Here is a 15,027-nt window from a genome sequence, read left to right on the forward strand (position 1 = left end):
CACAAAATATCAACATTGAAATTAATTACTCAAGCACTGAATGATCTTACCTATAATCCCCAATATATGTGCAAGCATAAAAGACAGTAGTAATGAATTATTGAAACCAAAAGTGCCTTATTAAAAATGCACAAAATTCAAATCATAGAAATTACATCTTCAGCAATGTACTGTGCAAGTATATTGGCAATTGTTCAGAAGCAAAACTATTTTATTTATGAACAAAGTCATGTTTATTAAATATCAGTGTAATTCAGGTTTAATTATTTAGATTCAGTTTTCTAAGCTTTTGCAAGTCGGAATTACTGTAGTATGAAAATACTTTATTCTTAACACTATCGCTCTCTTTGGACACACCTCGTGTCCACTTTTTTCTCTCGTGTCCTAGCTTTGGACACTGCTCGCGTCCAATACAAAAAAATATTTGTATAAAATTCATTTTTTATCCGATCGACTTTGGCATAGTTTCAAAATGAGTGCCTTTAGAATGCGCACAATTTGATATCAACATGAAAGATGTAACACAAAACTTGATGTCAGAACACTTGAAAAATTATAAATACGTTCTTGGTAAAAATTTTAAAATATTTGTTAAAATTCTATTTATTGTGCCATTATGAGACTAGTTTTAAAATGTGCGCCTTTACATTGCGAACAATTTGATACTAAAATTAAAGATGTAACACAATTTTATGTCAGAACACTAGAAAGATATAAATAATTTTGTGATGATGAGCGTCCAAAATTAAAATATTTGTTAAAATTTCAGTTATTGCTCTATTATTATAGGACTAGTTTGAAAATACACACCTTTATATTGCAAACATTTTGATACCAAAACGAGCAATGTAACACGAAAATTGAGGGTATCAAACTGAACGAGTACACACATTAGGTTCCGGGTGTGATAATTGGTTCTCGTTCACGGGTAACTTTAGGCTTTGCTAAGGGAGTCCCGCTGGGCTTTTGGACAAAATATGTATATACACCTGCAGGGAATTTAATTGCGAACACATTGATACCAAAACGAACGACGTAGCACGAGAATTAAGGTGACAAAACTGAAATGAGTATACACATTTAGTGTACACATTCCAAGGTGAACAATCTGAGTGCTTTGAGACAATCCCAGTACTGCACTGTATATTTTCTAGTTTGATATCTTGCCTGCCTTGAAGGTGGATGCGAGTACCAAACAATATTCTATTCAATAACATCAGTGCATCATTCATAAAGATTTGTAAAGATGTCTGCAAAACTATGGGGCAGTTGGGTCCATAGAAAAGTCAAAAGTAAAAGTTAAACAAAATTACATGGTTGGCTTTCTGTTTGATGCAGTTTAGCACTGTACTATCCACTACACATAGGGGGCATTACTGGCTGACCCCTCACAGTGTTCAAGAGAGAACCTGATAAGCACCTCCAAAGAATACTTGATCAACCAGGCTGTGACTCATACATCAGGCTGCGAGCAGCCACGTCCAATAGCCTGGTTGACCAGTCTAGCAACGAGGAGGCCTGGTCGGGGACTGGGCCGCGGGGACGCTAAACCCTGAAAGCGTCTCAAGGTCAACTCAAGGTAAGGTACTGTACTGTCACCATGCAAGTCTGCACAGGCTCAAACATTCACAGGACAAATTATTTTAAGGTCTCAATATATTTGTATAGTACATATGTTTAGACTGAAGGTTCACAAAAGACCTGAACATGATACAGTATTTAAATTTCATACACCTGATTAATATGATGGACAAATACTGTTGTCTAGTTTGAGTTATACACAAACCATTATTTCTAATTAGGAAATACAGTAAATAAATTTATAAAGAAATATACTAAAATAAATTTAGTAACAGGAAAACAAACTATATCCCAATTGTGATTTAATTTAAGACAAAATTAACATTTACATTTAAAAAATTAATGCATTAGCTTGAGCAAATATTCTGAAACTACCAGTGCTCATTTGAGCTTTTAACAATCCATAGGTCTAGTGGTAACAACTAAGGCACTAAATTTGTCAAGATTTTTTCCATTAGCTGTAAGAAAACTGGCATGAACCTCAATTCATATAAACCATCAAGAACAATACTGTTAAATATATAAATAGATTTTAAGAAAATATACCACAATACTGTACAATAATTAGAACATTGAACAACCAAGTAAAAAATCTTAACATACCTGGACAGTGTCATATCCAGCATACTCCTGCACCAAGGATATCAATAAGGGTAGACAACACAGTGGGGTAGTCGTTCCGCAAGTTTTTAGAATGAAACGCCGAGATGAGATGAACATGCTCGACTCGCTGAAAGAGAATACTGCTGTAAATAAATATGCACACAAATTCCATGACCCATAAACACACAAACACGATGTATATATGTACAGCAGTAAATATTCATGTAGGGAATATTATGCAATATACACAGTATAAGTTTGTTTAATTAAAACTAGCACATCAAAATTGTAAAGTATAATTTGCATTGACATTAGCTAGCATTGCTAATACAGTAAATGACTGCCTGCAATACAATGTACGGTATATGGCAGCAGTTTCTAGAAAAAATAAAGTTTGTCAAATAAAATAATCAGTCAAAATATGAAATGCTCTGCCTCCTTTGTGACTATACCCCAAATGATATGCCTACCTTCCTCCAAACAAAATATCTTCACCTGCCTTAAATGACAATCCCCCTCACTCCAAACATCATACTCCACCTGCCTCTCTCATCACTATACACACCAACATAATACAATACCCTCCCCCCATCATATACAAACCCCTGCTTGCATCACTATTGTCTAAACACCACACCAACACATGCTTATCACTATGCCCAAACTCATGCCAACATCATCATACCAACACACCATCGCCATGCCCAAACTTCATACCAACACATCATCACCATGCCCAAACATCATAGCAACACATCACCATCATGCCCAAACATCATAGCAACACATCATCATGCCCAAACATCAAAGCAACACATCACCATCATGCCCAAACATCATAGCAACACATCACCATCATGCCCAAACATCCAACCCGTTCTCGCACTTTCTAACAGTCAGTATTGATTTATTTAATAAGTGCATATGTGACATACTAATTTATTGTGAATATTTTAGTTTACCTTTAAAAGCTTCATAGGAAACACCGACCTCACCTAACCTTCTTAGTATACTAAGAAGGTTACAATTATTACTTAACCAATACCTATAATAGGTTAAGTAATAATTGTAATTACGAAGCAATAAAAATAAGATGCTTATCTTAACATACTAAGAAGGTTAGGTAAGGTCGGTGTTTTCTATGAAGCTTTTCAAGGTAAACTAAAATATTCACAATAAATTAGTATGTCACATATGCACGTATTTAATAAGTCAATATTGACTATACAAAAGTGCGAGGACGGGTTGAAACATCATACCAAAACATCACCACCATACCCAAACATCATACCAACACATCATCACCATGCCCAAACATCATACCAACACATCATTACCATGCCCAAACATCATACCAACACATCACCACCATGCCCAGTCATCATACCAACACATCACCATGCCCAAACATCATACCAACACATCATCACCATGCCCAATCATCATACCAACATCACCACCATGCCCAATCATACCAACACATCACCACCATGCCCAATCATCATACCAACACATCTTCACCATGCCCAAACATCATACCAACACATCACCATGCCCAAACATCATACCAACACATCACCCCCATGCCCAAACATCATACCAACACATCATCACCATGCCCAATCATTATACCAACACATCACCCCCATGCCCAAACATCATACCAACACATCACCCCCATGCCCAAACATCATACCAACACATCATCACCATGCCCAATCATTATACCAACATCACCACCATGCCCAAACATCATACCAACACATCACCACCATGCCCAAACATCATACCAACACATTACCACCATGCCCAAACATCATACCAACACATCAACACCATGCCCACTATTCCAACATCTCCCTCATCACTATGCTAAAACACCATTGCAAGTTCCCCCTAAATTTGCAGCACTCTTTATGCAAATTACGTACGCTCTACACATGGTTGACTTAATTACCATATCATTGGACCCATCAGAAACTGTTATGGATAATTTAATTATAAGCCTGCAGCTGAAGTTTTCAATATCCTAGTCATGAGAAACTTGGCCATAAAATTAAAAGCTCGATTGAACATTATTAATCCGTTTATGCACATCAACGTAGTCGCTAGTGTTGGTTTGCTTGCATCATGCTTGAGCCAGTGCGCTAGGGGGAAAATTCGGGCAGACGTGTACAGTTCAGGAATGGTTCGACACAACGATCCTTGGTCTAAACCAGCTGGTGCTGGATGGGTTGTTGCACCATGTGTCTGCCTCACTCACTCTTGCCAACTCAATGCTCACTTTTACATCCAGAAACATTAAAAACATGAAAAATCACTTTTGTTCCTGATATGCATCTAAAAAAGTCTAAAATATATTACGTATTACTAATCCTCCAGTATAGTTTACGATAATATAAATAACACTGAAATTTCATGAACTAATAATGCTACTTACCTTTACATATGTACATTACCAAAAGAAATATTCATCTTCTTCAACTTCATCTTTAACACTAGACTGATCTGCTGAGAAGTACCTGAAGATTTGTTTGTAAGCAGCGATTGTTCCGGCGTCATTCAGCACTTTGGATCATTCAGCATTCAGCACTTTCAGTTTGCAAGAGTTGCAACATTTCTCGAATCTTGATAAACTGAATTTGGCCATCAACATGGCATTTAGCAGTTCTAATTTTATTTTATTTCTCAGTTTGAGTTTTATGTAGTTCATCACCATTTGAATGTGGTAATATTAAGGCAGACATGGCGGCACATTTGCTAATGTCTTCAAATCGATTAGAACATAAGAACAAAGGTAACTGCAGAAGGTCTATTGGCCCATACGAGGCAGCTCCTATCTATAACCACCCAATCCCACTCATATACTTGTCCAACCCGCGCTTGAAACAATCGAGGGACCCCACATCCACCACGTTACGCGGCAATTGGTTCCACAAATCAACAACCCAGTTACTGAACCAGTATTTACCCAAGTCTGTCCTAAATCTAAACTTATCCAAGAACCGGAGGCATCTTTAAGTTCAAGAACTTCTTTCAAGAAGGCGTCCGTTTTATTATTTCAATCAACTCCACGGATGTTGGGCTGGACGGTAGAGCGACGGTCTCGCTTCAATACAGGTCGGCGTTCAATCCCCGACTGTCCAAGTGGTTGGGTACCATTCCTTTCCCTCGTCCCATCTCAAATCCTTATCCTGATCCCTTCCAGGTGCTATATAGTTATAATGGCTAGGCGCTTTTCCTTGATACTTCCCTCCCCTTCCTCCACGGGTGTTGATAGTGAATGGCATCCCTATGTACATAAATATATATATTATATATATATATATATATATATATATATATATTATATATGCACCAGAGGTGGTACCCCCTATATAATATATATATATATATATTATATATATAATATAATATATATAATATATATATATAATATATATATATATATAATATATATATAATATATATATAAATATATATATAATATATGAATATATATAAACATTAACAATTGTGTAACTAGCGTCAAAAGATTGTTATTTGCTTAGCTAAACGAACTAAAGGGTTCAGTTCCTGAACCGATTATGTGCCTCTGTAATCCTTTACACCACTGCCCACGGGATGGGTATGGGGCGCATGATAAAGGAACAAATTGAATCCCTGGTATCTCACTAGACGAAATGTGATGCAATGAACACCAGGGGGGGCGGGCAATAAGTACGGGGTGGGGGAGTGCCATTACCCCACATGGGGGAGGGGGGGGGGGGGGAAGAGCACTAACACACTAATGGGGTGGGTGGGTGTAGCCATAACAATTTGTCCATGCACTCCACCCCAGGCCCAGACCATTCGAATTCCATAGTCATCAACAATTTTAAGACAAAAAAACTTATCACAGATCCTAAACATTACAAGGAGACAGTATCAAGATACTGGTGTCATCCCTGACGCACTAACATCATACATTTTGGAACGAGTGCTCACAAAACAAATTACAGAACACATGGAGACATAACGTTTACATAATCCTGGAAATATTATGCAAGAACCATGTATGGTGGACGCCCAGGGTCTGCAGACTGCAATAACATCCTCTCCTCTGTTGAGTTCTAACGTCAATGGCGGATGCTGAGAGAGAGAAAAGCTTGAAGGAAAGACTAACAACGTCTTTTTGATAATGATTTTTATTAAATTGATTTCATTGTATTACAATGGATCGTGTACAATGAGGGGACCCCCACCCTTGCCTGGAGGCCCACAGCGGACGCACGTGTTCAAGCGTCCTCTCTGGGCGCCCCTGGATTAGTACCGAATTATTATTGGCAGATGACACTAGGATTTTACGAGTTATTTTTATATGTTCTTGTGTATAGTATAATGGGGCCGGCGATTAGGATGGTGGTTATCTTGAGATGATTTCGGGGCTTTAGTGTCCCCGCGGCCCGGTCCTCGATCAGGCCTCCACCCCCCAGGAAGCAGCCCGTGACAGTTGACTAACACCCAGGTACCTATTTACTAACAGAGGCATAGGATTAAAGAAACTCTGCCCATCGTTTCTAGCCGGCGCCCGGGAGCGAACCCGGGACCACAGGATCACACGTCCAGTGTTCTGTCCGCTCAGCCACCGGCTCCCCTTGGATAACCTTTGGGGAATGAACTTTGAAAATGGCGAAGATTATAGCGTGGAATGCGGCTTCCCTTCCCCCTCACCATCTCAAGACGGTGTATTAAAATGTCTAAAAATCTGCCATGAAGAGGCTGCATGCCCCATCAGCAGGACGGTAAAGATATTATTCTCCAGATATCACATACACACCCACTGAACAAATGAATAAATTTTGCAAAGACCATAAATATTTGCCGTGATACATACAGTATACATAAAATCTGAAGACATTCTCTATCCTTAACAGTCACGTCTCTGCTAAGAACACGGTCGATTGTTTGAACTTCTCAAAAATGCCTGCTGTGCTAAATTTTCTAGACTAGCACATTAAACTGACACTACTGGAAACATCTTTCTGCAACGATTGTATATATAAATTTTGTATATAAAAGCGGCCACGAAGGAACTACACTGGCCAATTGTATGCTTGCTCAGCGAAGCAGTTTATCACCACAGTGTTTAAAGTCAATATGCAAAGCACAAATATATAGTAAGAACTATTCTTGTTAAAACCATAAGGCAGGCCTATCCCTACCAGGGGTACTTAATAACACAGTTATCGATGGGAGATAACACACGATAAGACCGTGATAGGATTTCTCTGGCGACACGCCACTCCACGCATCATTCACCTCTACAATAACCATTTCTAAATATTTGAGAAATAATTGATCTCCGGACAAAAAGTACAAGCTGAATTATTCGAGTTACGATACTTACTGCAAGTAGCAAAACCCGATGTGCCATTTTGTTGAGAACATTAATATTCAAACTATCACCATAATTATGTTGGCCCATTGAGAAGCTAGTTGCTGTAACCTGATCAGTCACGGCAATAACCCTGCAGCATGTCATGCATAGAGGCACTTAATTAAACTAATTAATTAACCAACAGGAAAAACATGCTCGAGCTGTATCCAGCCCGTCCTCCTAATGTTTCCCAACGTCAACAAACTGTCGTACTAACAAGTGCCCTCTTCTAACCTACCTGAGGACTCAAAAGAAAAAACGGGACTATGTAAATTCCGCGAGCCGCTACCATTTTCTACTACGACGATTTTTTGGCCTTAGGTAAAGTGTACGTCAAAATGCGACGTTCTATTATGAGGACGGATTGCTGCATCAACGTCATTTACGAAGATGCTCGAGAGATTTACCAGAGGGGTAAGGACATGCGTTACTCAGCATCACTCAATCATTTACAGAAAAAAAGATACCCACAGGGCGAGCGGTGATGTGGGTACAGCTGAGTTGTCTTGGGAGAGGAGGCGTTTGGAGGTGAAGTGTGCGTCAGGGCTTGACCCAACTACACGACACAAGACGAGGCTTGCACATCACTTAATTAATGCCAAGCAGGCTACACGGGGAGGCGTGGTGGGTGCATTGCTGTCTCGTCTACCTGCTCGATTATTATTATTATTATTATTAACCATCTTTACTGACAAAATTTAATTACAATTTTGCCTAATCTGAGGATTTCAATTAAGTCTTATTAAAGTGAGGATAAGTCTTCCCGGGTGACCTGCTCGTCGGCGGACAAGATGGAAAAAACAGGAGGTAATTAGGTTCATTTCCACCTAAAGAGGGGAAAGCGTGTCTTCGTTCTTGGGTTTCCTTCTCTGGAGGTGGTCGTCTTTCCTCTGGAGGTGGTCGTCTTTCCTCTGGAGGTGGTCGTCTTTCCTCTGGAGGTGGTCGTCTTTCCTCTGGAGGTGGTCGTCTTTCCTCTGGAGGTGGTCGTCTTTCCTCTGGAGGTGGTCGTCTTTCCTCTGGAGGTGGTCATCTTTCCTCTGGAGGTGGTCATCTTTCCTCTGGAGGTGGTCATCTTTCCTCTGGAGGTGTCCTCGTTGTTGCTGGAGATATTCAGCTTTCCATCTTTCCTCTGGAGGTGGTCATCTTTCCTTTCTGCTGCTTCATCCGGTCTTGACAGTGTCGCTACTGGGTCTGTAAGTTTGTCTTAGGACGGTAAGGTCGCGGTATTGGATCGACTTGGCGACTATAGTTATTGTCGCATTTGGGTTGAGTTCTCTTTCCTATTTTTGCTTTGTTTTACAAATGGCTGAAGCTACGTTTAAAATCTGGGGTGCTTCTTAATTCATGTTCCTCTCTTGAGAGTGGTCGAGGGACCGAGTTGGTAAGAAACGTTTATCTGGGTGTTGCTTCTGTTTTCAGGCCATCTAGATCCTTCGGGGTGGGGTCTAAGTCCTGAGATAAGGTCTTCTGCTCATATAATGTCGAGCTGGTTGAGATGGTAATGGTGGGGGATCCACGCATCATCTTTGAGCCCGCCTCTCAACTGTCAATCAATCAACTGTTACTAACTAATTTTTTTCCACACGCACACACACCCAATTGATTGATTGATAAAGATTAAGTCACCCAAGAGGTGGCACGGGCATGAATATCCCGTAAGTGGTGGCCCTTTTGAGCCATTACCAGTATCAAGAGCTGATACTGGAGATCTGTGGAGGCGCGACTGCACCCTGCGTGACGGGAGATGTCTCCCGTGCACACACCCAGGAAGCAGCCCGTAACATCTGTAACTCCAAGGTACCTATTTACTGCTAGGTAACGGGGGCATCAAGATGAAAGAAACTCTGCCCATTTTGTTTCTGCCATCACCGAGGATCGAACCCGGACTCTGGGATTACGAGGGCAGAGCGCTAATCACTCGGCTATCAGGCTCCATAGACCTGCGGCGTGTCTGTCTGGGCGACTGCATTTCCTAGGTCCGCAATTTTGGCTGCATTTCCTATTTACGACTATTCAATCATTTTTAGTGTTTTGTCCAGAGGCTTGACACCTCTTTTTAATGACAATTTTCGGTACGTCTGGCTGAAATATCTGCAGTTCCCACTTTGATCAGAAATGGCAAGTGTTGATCAGCCAGCCTTGTTCTGGGACGTTTTTGTTGGGTTCCATGAAGGAAAATAAATGTTCACACATATAGGTGTTGATTGACAGTTGAGAGGCGGGAACAAAGAGCCAGAGCTCAATCCCCCCAAACACAACTAGGTGAGTATAGGTAGAACCGAATATTGTCATAATCCTTGTGGCAAACTTTCTGAAGTTTTTAAACTTTTCAGGAAGGTATGAAAAGAAACCAGGTATCCCCACTTCAATATACTTTGCTCTGAATCCGACTGCATTTCTAATAGTTCTATCTGCAGGCTTTCCTCTGCCTTGGCCACATCAAAGGTGAATGATGCTGAGAATAATGCAAAGTGGTGTTCAAAAGGTGATAAATCACGAAATCTTTCCTGAAATTCCTATGACAACAATTCCAGGTGACGTCAGTATTGGCAGTGTTTTTCAGCTCTTTGTACTTAGGAAATGAACTAAATATTCATTTGACAACTGAATAGCGTTAGTAACAAGACACCTGGTGTGGTTCTCAAGCTATATCTTGCTCTAGTTAGGCCCCATTTAGATTATGCAGTTCAGTTTTGGTCGCCATATTATAGAATGGATATAAATTCACTTGAACGTGTCCAGCGTAGGATGACTAAGTTAATTCCCCAAATTAGAAATCTTTCATATGAAGAAAGATTAACAAAGCTTAAGTTGCATTCACTGGAAAGGCGAAGAGTTAGGGGTGACATGATTGAGGTTTACAAGTGGATGAATGGACATAACCGGGGGGATATTAATAGGGTATTAAAAGTATCAACACAGGACAGAACACGAAACAATGGATATAAATTGGATAAGTTTAGATTTAGGAAAGACTTGGGTAAATACTGGTTCAGTAACAGGGTTGTTGATTTGTGGAACCAATTGCCGCGTAACATTGTGGAGGTGGGGTCCCTCGATTGTTTCAAGCACGGGTTGGACAAGTATATGAGTGGGATTGGGTGGTTATAGAATAGGAGCTGCCTCGTATGGGCCAATAGGCCTTCTGCAGTTACCTTTGTTCTTATGTTCTTATGTTCTTAACTGAGACTTCCATAAGCTTAGTTTTGCAAGGGACCGCATGTTTAACATGCCTGGGGACTGTAGGGAATAGGGACTGTAGGGAATCAGTTTAACTCAACAGTCAAATGGGTACTTGGTTGTAACAACGATTCTTCGCGGTGGGGGTCGTATTCCAGGGACCTGCCCGAAACGCTACGCGTACTAGTGACTGTACAAGAATGTAACAACTCTTGTATATATATATATAAAAAAAAAAAAAAAAAAAAAAAAAAAAAAAAAAAAAGTCTTGTCCATTCCCCGCCCTCCCCTTCATTTCTCTCTCTCTCTCTCTCTCTCTCTCTCTCTCTCTATTACTGGTGGAACAGTATTGGGAGAGGCAGGAAAGGGGATAACAATGGATGGGCAGACAAGCCGTCCTCGATAATCCTAATCAAAATATTAATTCAGAACTGCACAATGAATCCTTTAATTAATTAAGTAATGCATGTATATTATTCATAAACAGCTCTAGGGGACACAAAGCCTAATAATTACCCAGTACGCGAGTGCCCCCCCTTACAAAACAGTAAAAAATACCCCATGGAATGCAACATTAAATTTAAATTTCTTTTCTGCTACATGACATGGTAGACCAATCGACATACATAATGCTCTATTTGCGAAGAAAATTGTCCGACAGTTAATGCTGCTGTATTGAATATTTTTACCCCATAACGCATTGTATATTTCAATTAACCGCTGATGAACGCCTTGTTTTGTTAAATAAAAACGCGTCACGCAACGTCCGCTCAGCTATGGAGTGTGCTTGGACAGCACTGATTAATCTTGGCTAAATACAACCATTTATTTAAAAACCTTGCTAAAGAAAATAGAATGAAAGATATATATATTTATCAGCACGAGTATCAAAGAGAGAGCAAGTCATATCGTTACTTCTTCGTGGAGTTCATGGCCAACACTGACAACTGAGGGACGCGTGGCGCTGAATAAACTATTCGCTACCTTTAGGTGAGGCAGGGAGCGGGAAGGGGGGAAGGGGAGGGGTTATGGCACATTACTTCACGGCTATAATCCAGGTCACTTCTCGCCTTTCACATCACAATTATACATTATGTAGAAGATTATCACCAACGCATTAATCACTACACTCTCTTGCCATAGCGATGTATCCGTCGTGATCCGGTGACGAGCAGTTTATGCCTCACTGTCTCCAACAGCTGTCTCCCCCCCCCCCCCGTCACTGTCACCATGCTGCATGTCCCCCCCCCCTGACAGTAACCAGTCACAGTGACGTGAGAGGGAGTCCCCCGTCACTGTCACCATGCTGCATGTCTCCCCCCTGTCAGTGACCCGTCACCATGCTACATGTCTCCCCCCCGTCAGTGACCCGTCACTATGCTGCATGTCCCCCCCCCCGTCACTGTCACCATGCTGCATGTCTCCCTCCTGCCAGTGACCCGTCACTCTGCTGCATGTCCCCCTCCTCCGTCTCTATCATGATGCTGCATCTGTGGTGTCATTCATGTTTCTTAGAATAATTCATGTTTCTCCGTTGACATTTACGCTACCGCTAGAGAGACGGTCTTCCTTCATGCATATCGGTGTTCAATCCCCGATCATCCAAGTGGTTGGGCACTATTCCTTTCCCTTGTCCCATCCCAAATCCTTATCCTGACCCCTTCCAAGTGCTAAATGGTCGTAATGGCTTGAGCTTTCCCCTGCTAATACTGCTCCTGTCTGTTGACATTTGCCGTTCTCACTTGCTCACATTATTTCCATTGAGAAAATTCCTAGGAGCTGTGATGAGAATTCGAACCTATGCGATGGGTAGTCCCACTGCAATATTCTCATTGTGTAACAATGAATTCATTGAATTTTGAATTGAATTTTCATTGAAGTTCGTAGTTTGAATTTTGTAATCTCAATTTTCATGCATACAGCATATGGTAAATGCTCTGCAAATGGCAGCTTGCGTGCAGTTGGTCATGTCGCTTTCCGGTTTGATTAGGTTCGTCCCCCCTTCGGTCTGTCATTAACAAAAGCAGTACGTGTCATCTCAGAGTGTCGCCGTCACATCCCCGTAGTCTCTGATAGGTAAAAACACCTCACTCCCTCGCATGTCAGCTGTTGTTGTTAAAGATTCCCTACCTGAAACAAAGTTCCAAGTAGCACGGGCTATGGTGAGCCCGTAGATACTTATCGCATGTCAGCTGTTCCTCCCCAATGTGTAAACATCAAACATGTGGGGTGGATCAGTGGACCTCTTCCCATCATTAGCAGCAAATGCACATCGTACATGTTGACCAGACCACATCCATTCTCAAGTCGATTGTACACAATCGACTTGAGAATGGTCCAGGACGGACCGAAACATCGTCGTCCCTTCACCTAATGTGTGGTCTGGTCAACAAACATTCTTCAGCCATGTTATTGTGACTCCTCGCCTGCACACGGTACATACCTGAGCACGTAGGCATCCAGCTCGTCGGTAGAGGTGGTAGAGATGATCTCACACTTCACAACTTGCATCACCCTTTCAAGCTGGGACCTGCAACAGAGGACACATCACCCGTGAAGTACACATAAAACAATGGAAATGTTGTATTAACATATGAACAAAGTTGATACTTCAAGCCAGCCTTACTCTAAACTTTGTCAAGCCACCCTCCAAAGCCCATTCCAGGTTACTGTAGGGTACTGGCAAGCCACAACATGGTCCATGGCAGTACACTGCCACGTGACTATGCTTTATACAAGTTATAATAGAAGAGTACACAGGGCAACTGACACTTAGACAAACACAAAAGTAACCTTGACCACAAAATAGTTATTTATGCCTAGGAAAACCGTGTATAAAATGTTCCTGGACTGTGTGCATGCTAAATAATGAATATACAATGACCACAGCGACTTTAGCTAAAGACAAAGGAATCCATGACAAAGCACACACTCGCGCTGCGGTGTAAGCAAACATCACCACGTACATCTCAAAAGTTATTCATTTGTACTGTGGTGGTGGTAGTTGTTGTTTTAGATTCAGCTACTTGGAACAAAAAGTTCCAAGCAGCTTGTTGGACCAAACTTTCACAAGTCAAGCCTGGCCTCGGGCAGGGCTTGGGGAGTAGAACAACTCCCAGAACCCCATCAAGCAGGTACCAAGATGAGGTACCCAGCGGTACCTACGTCGACCCAGTCTCTTGTCTCAGTGTATCTCTCTCTCTCTAAGAAGGGGGGGGGGGCCGAGTTGTATGAAAGGAAGTAAGCAGTCTCAGTCCAATCTCTCCCTTCTCTCCCCACCCAACAGTGTACACATGTTCGAGTCACGATCAGTACCCCACTCGGGAGGCATCAGTTGACAATGACACTATAGTAAGAAAAAAGAACATATATTAATTCCTTGTTCAGTTAATTTATTACAAGATTCGTCGTTGGGATTCCATTAGTAACGTGTCAAATTACATTTCATTGGTGCCAACCCATGATGGGCACGTAACCAACAGCCATTACTAGTAAAACTTGGGCAAGGCTAGCCCCAAGCATCTGGCCTCCAAACTCTGACAGACACTAATTTATACACATAGATGATGTTCGAGTTGTTTTATTTGTTTTTCTGACATGATATTGTGGCTTATTCTCTGCATGTTTAGCTTTCGTCTACTTGCCTAACATAAATTAAACAACTAATCACTATTCATGGTGTATAAATTGACACAGGATATTAATCACCCTTAGCATCCTGTGTCAATTTAAAATCTAATTTTTAGAGCCCAGAATAATTATCAAATTGCTACATTATCTCCTCTAAACATATATGTCAAGAGGATGTTATCATTAACACGCCATATCTGCAGTATCTTTGATTAAGTTCGGTATTTAATTCCCCTATAGCGTTGTAATTATAACTGTGTGGCAGCCGCTCTCCTAATCAATAAATTATCTTTAGATTAGTATTCAAAACTCACTTGTCACGCTCGTCCACGTATCTTCGTCTGCTTCATGATAGTTACAAACTATATTTGTAACGTACCTCAGTCTTTAATGGTACTTATTTTCTAGTCTTTCTAATGGATTGATCACATCCCGTTTAACATTAAACAACGTCGGATGTTTCGGCATTTTTGACGATTTACCATTTTACGAAAAATGTGAGCGGAGTATTTATTACCACTGGAAGTTTGCTTCCTAAGCCAAACCATGTTTGATGAAACTAAAAGTTGCCCTGGAACAAAGTGCAGATTCATTTTCCGTCATTAATCATTTCC

The 15,027-nt window shown here is 41.0% G+C and overlaps 1 protein-coding gene across 2 annotated transcripts in view; it reads right to left on the bottom strand.

Moving 5' to 3' along the window:
• SamDC (S-adenosylmethionine decarboxylase) overlaps nt 1-15,027 on the bottom strand; it is a 42,570-nt gene that overhangs the window by 17,759 nt on the left and 9,784 nt on the right. For both annotated transcript variants that reach the window (XM_069316649.1, XM_045744714.2), the window contains exons 2-3: nt 13,227-13,313; nt 2,185-2,311 (exon numbers count right to left, since the gene is read on the bottom strand). In XM_069316649.1, the coding sequence (XP_069172750.1) occupies nt 2,185-2,311; nt 13,227-13,313 (214 nt within the window). The remainder of the gene's footprint in view (nt 1-2,184; nt 2,312-13,226; nt 13,314-15,027) is intronic.

The sequence above is a fragment of the Procambarus clarkii genome, chromosome 8 (genome assembly GCF_040958095.1).
Source record: "Procambarus clarkii isolate CNS0578487 chromosome 8, FALCON_Pclarkii_2.0, whole genome shotgun sequence".
NCBI lineage: Eukaryota > Metazoa > Arthropoda > Malacostraca > Decapoda > Cambaridae > Procambarus > Procambarus clarkii.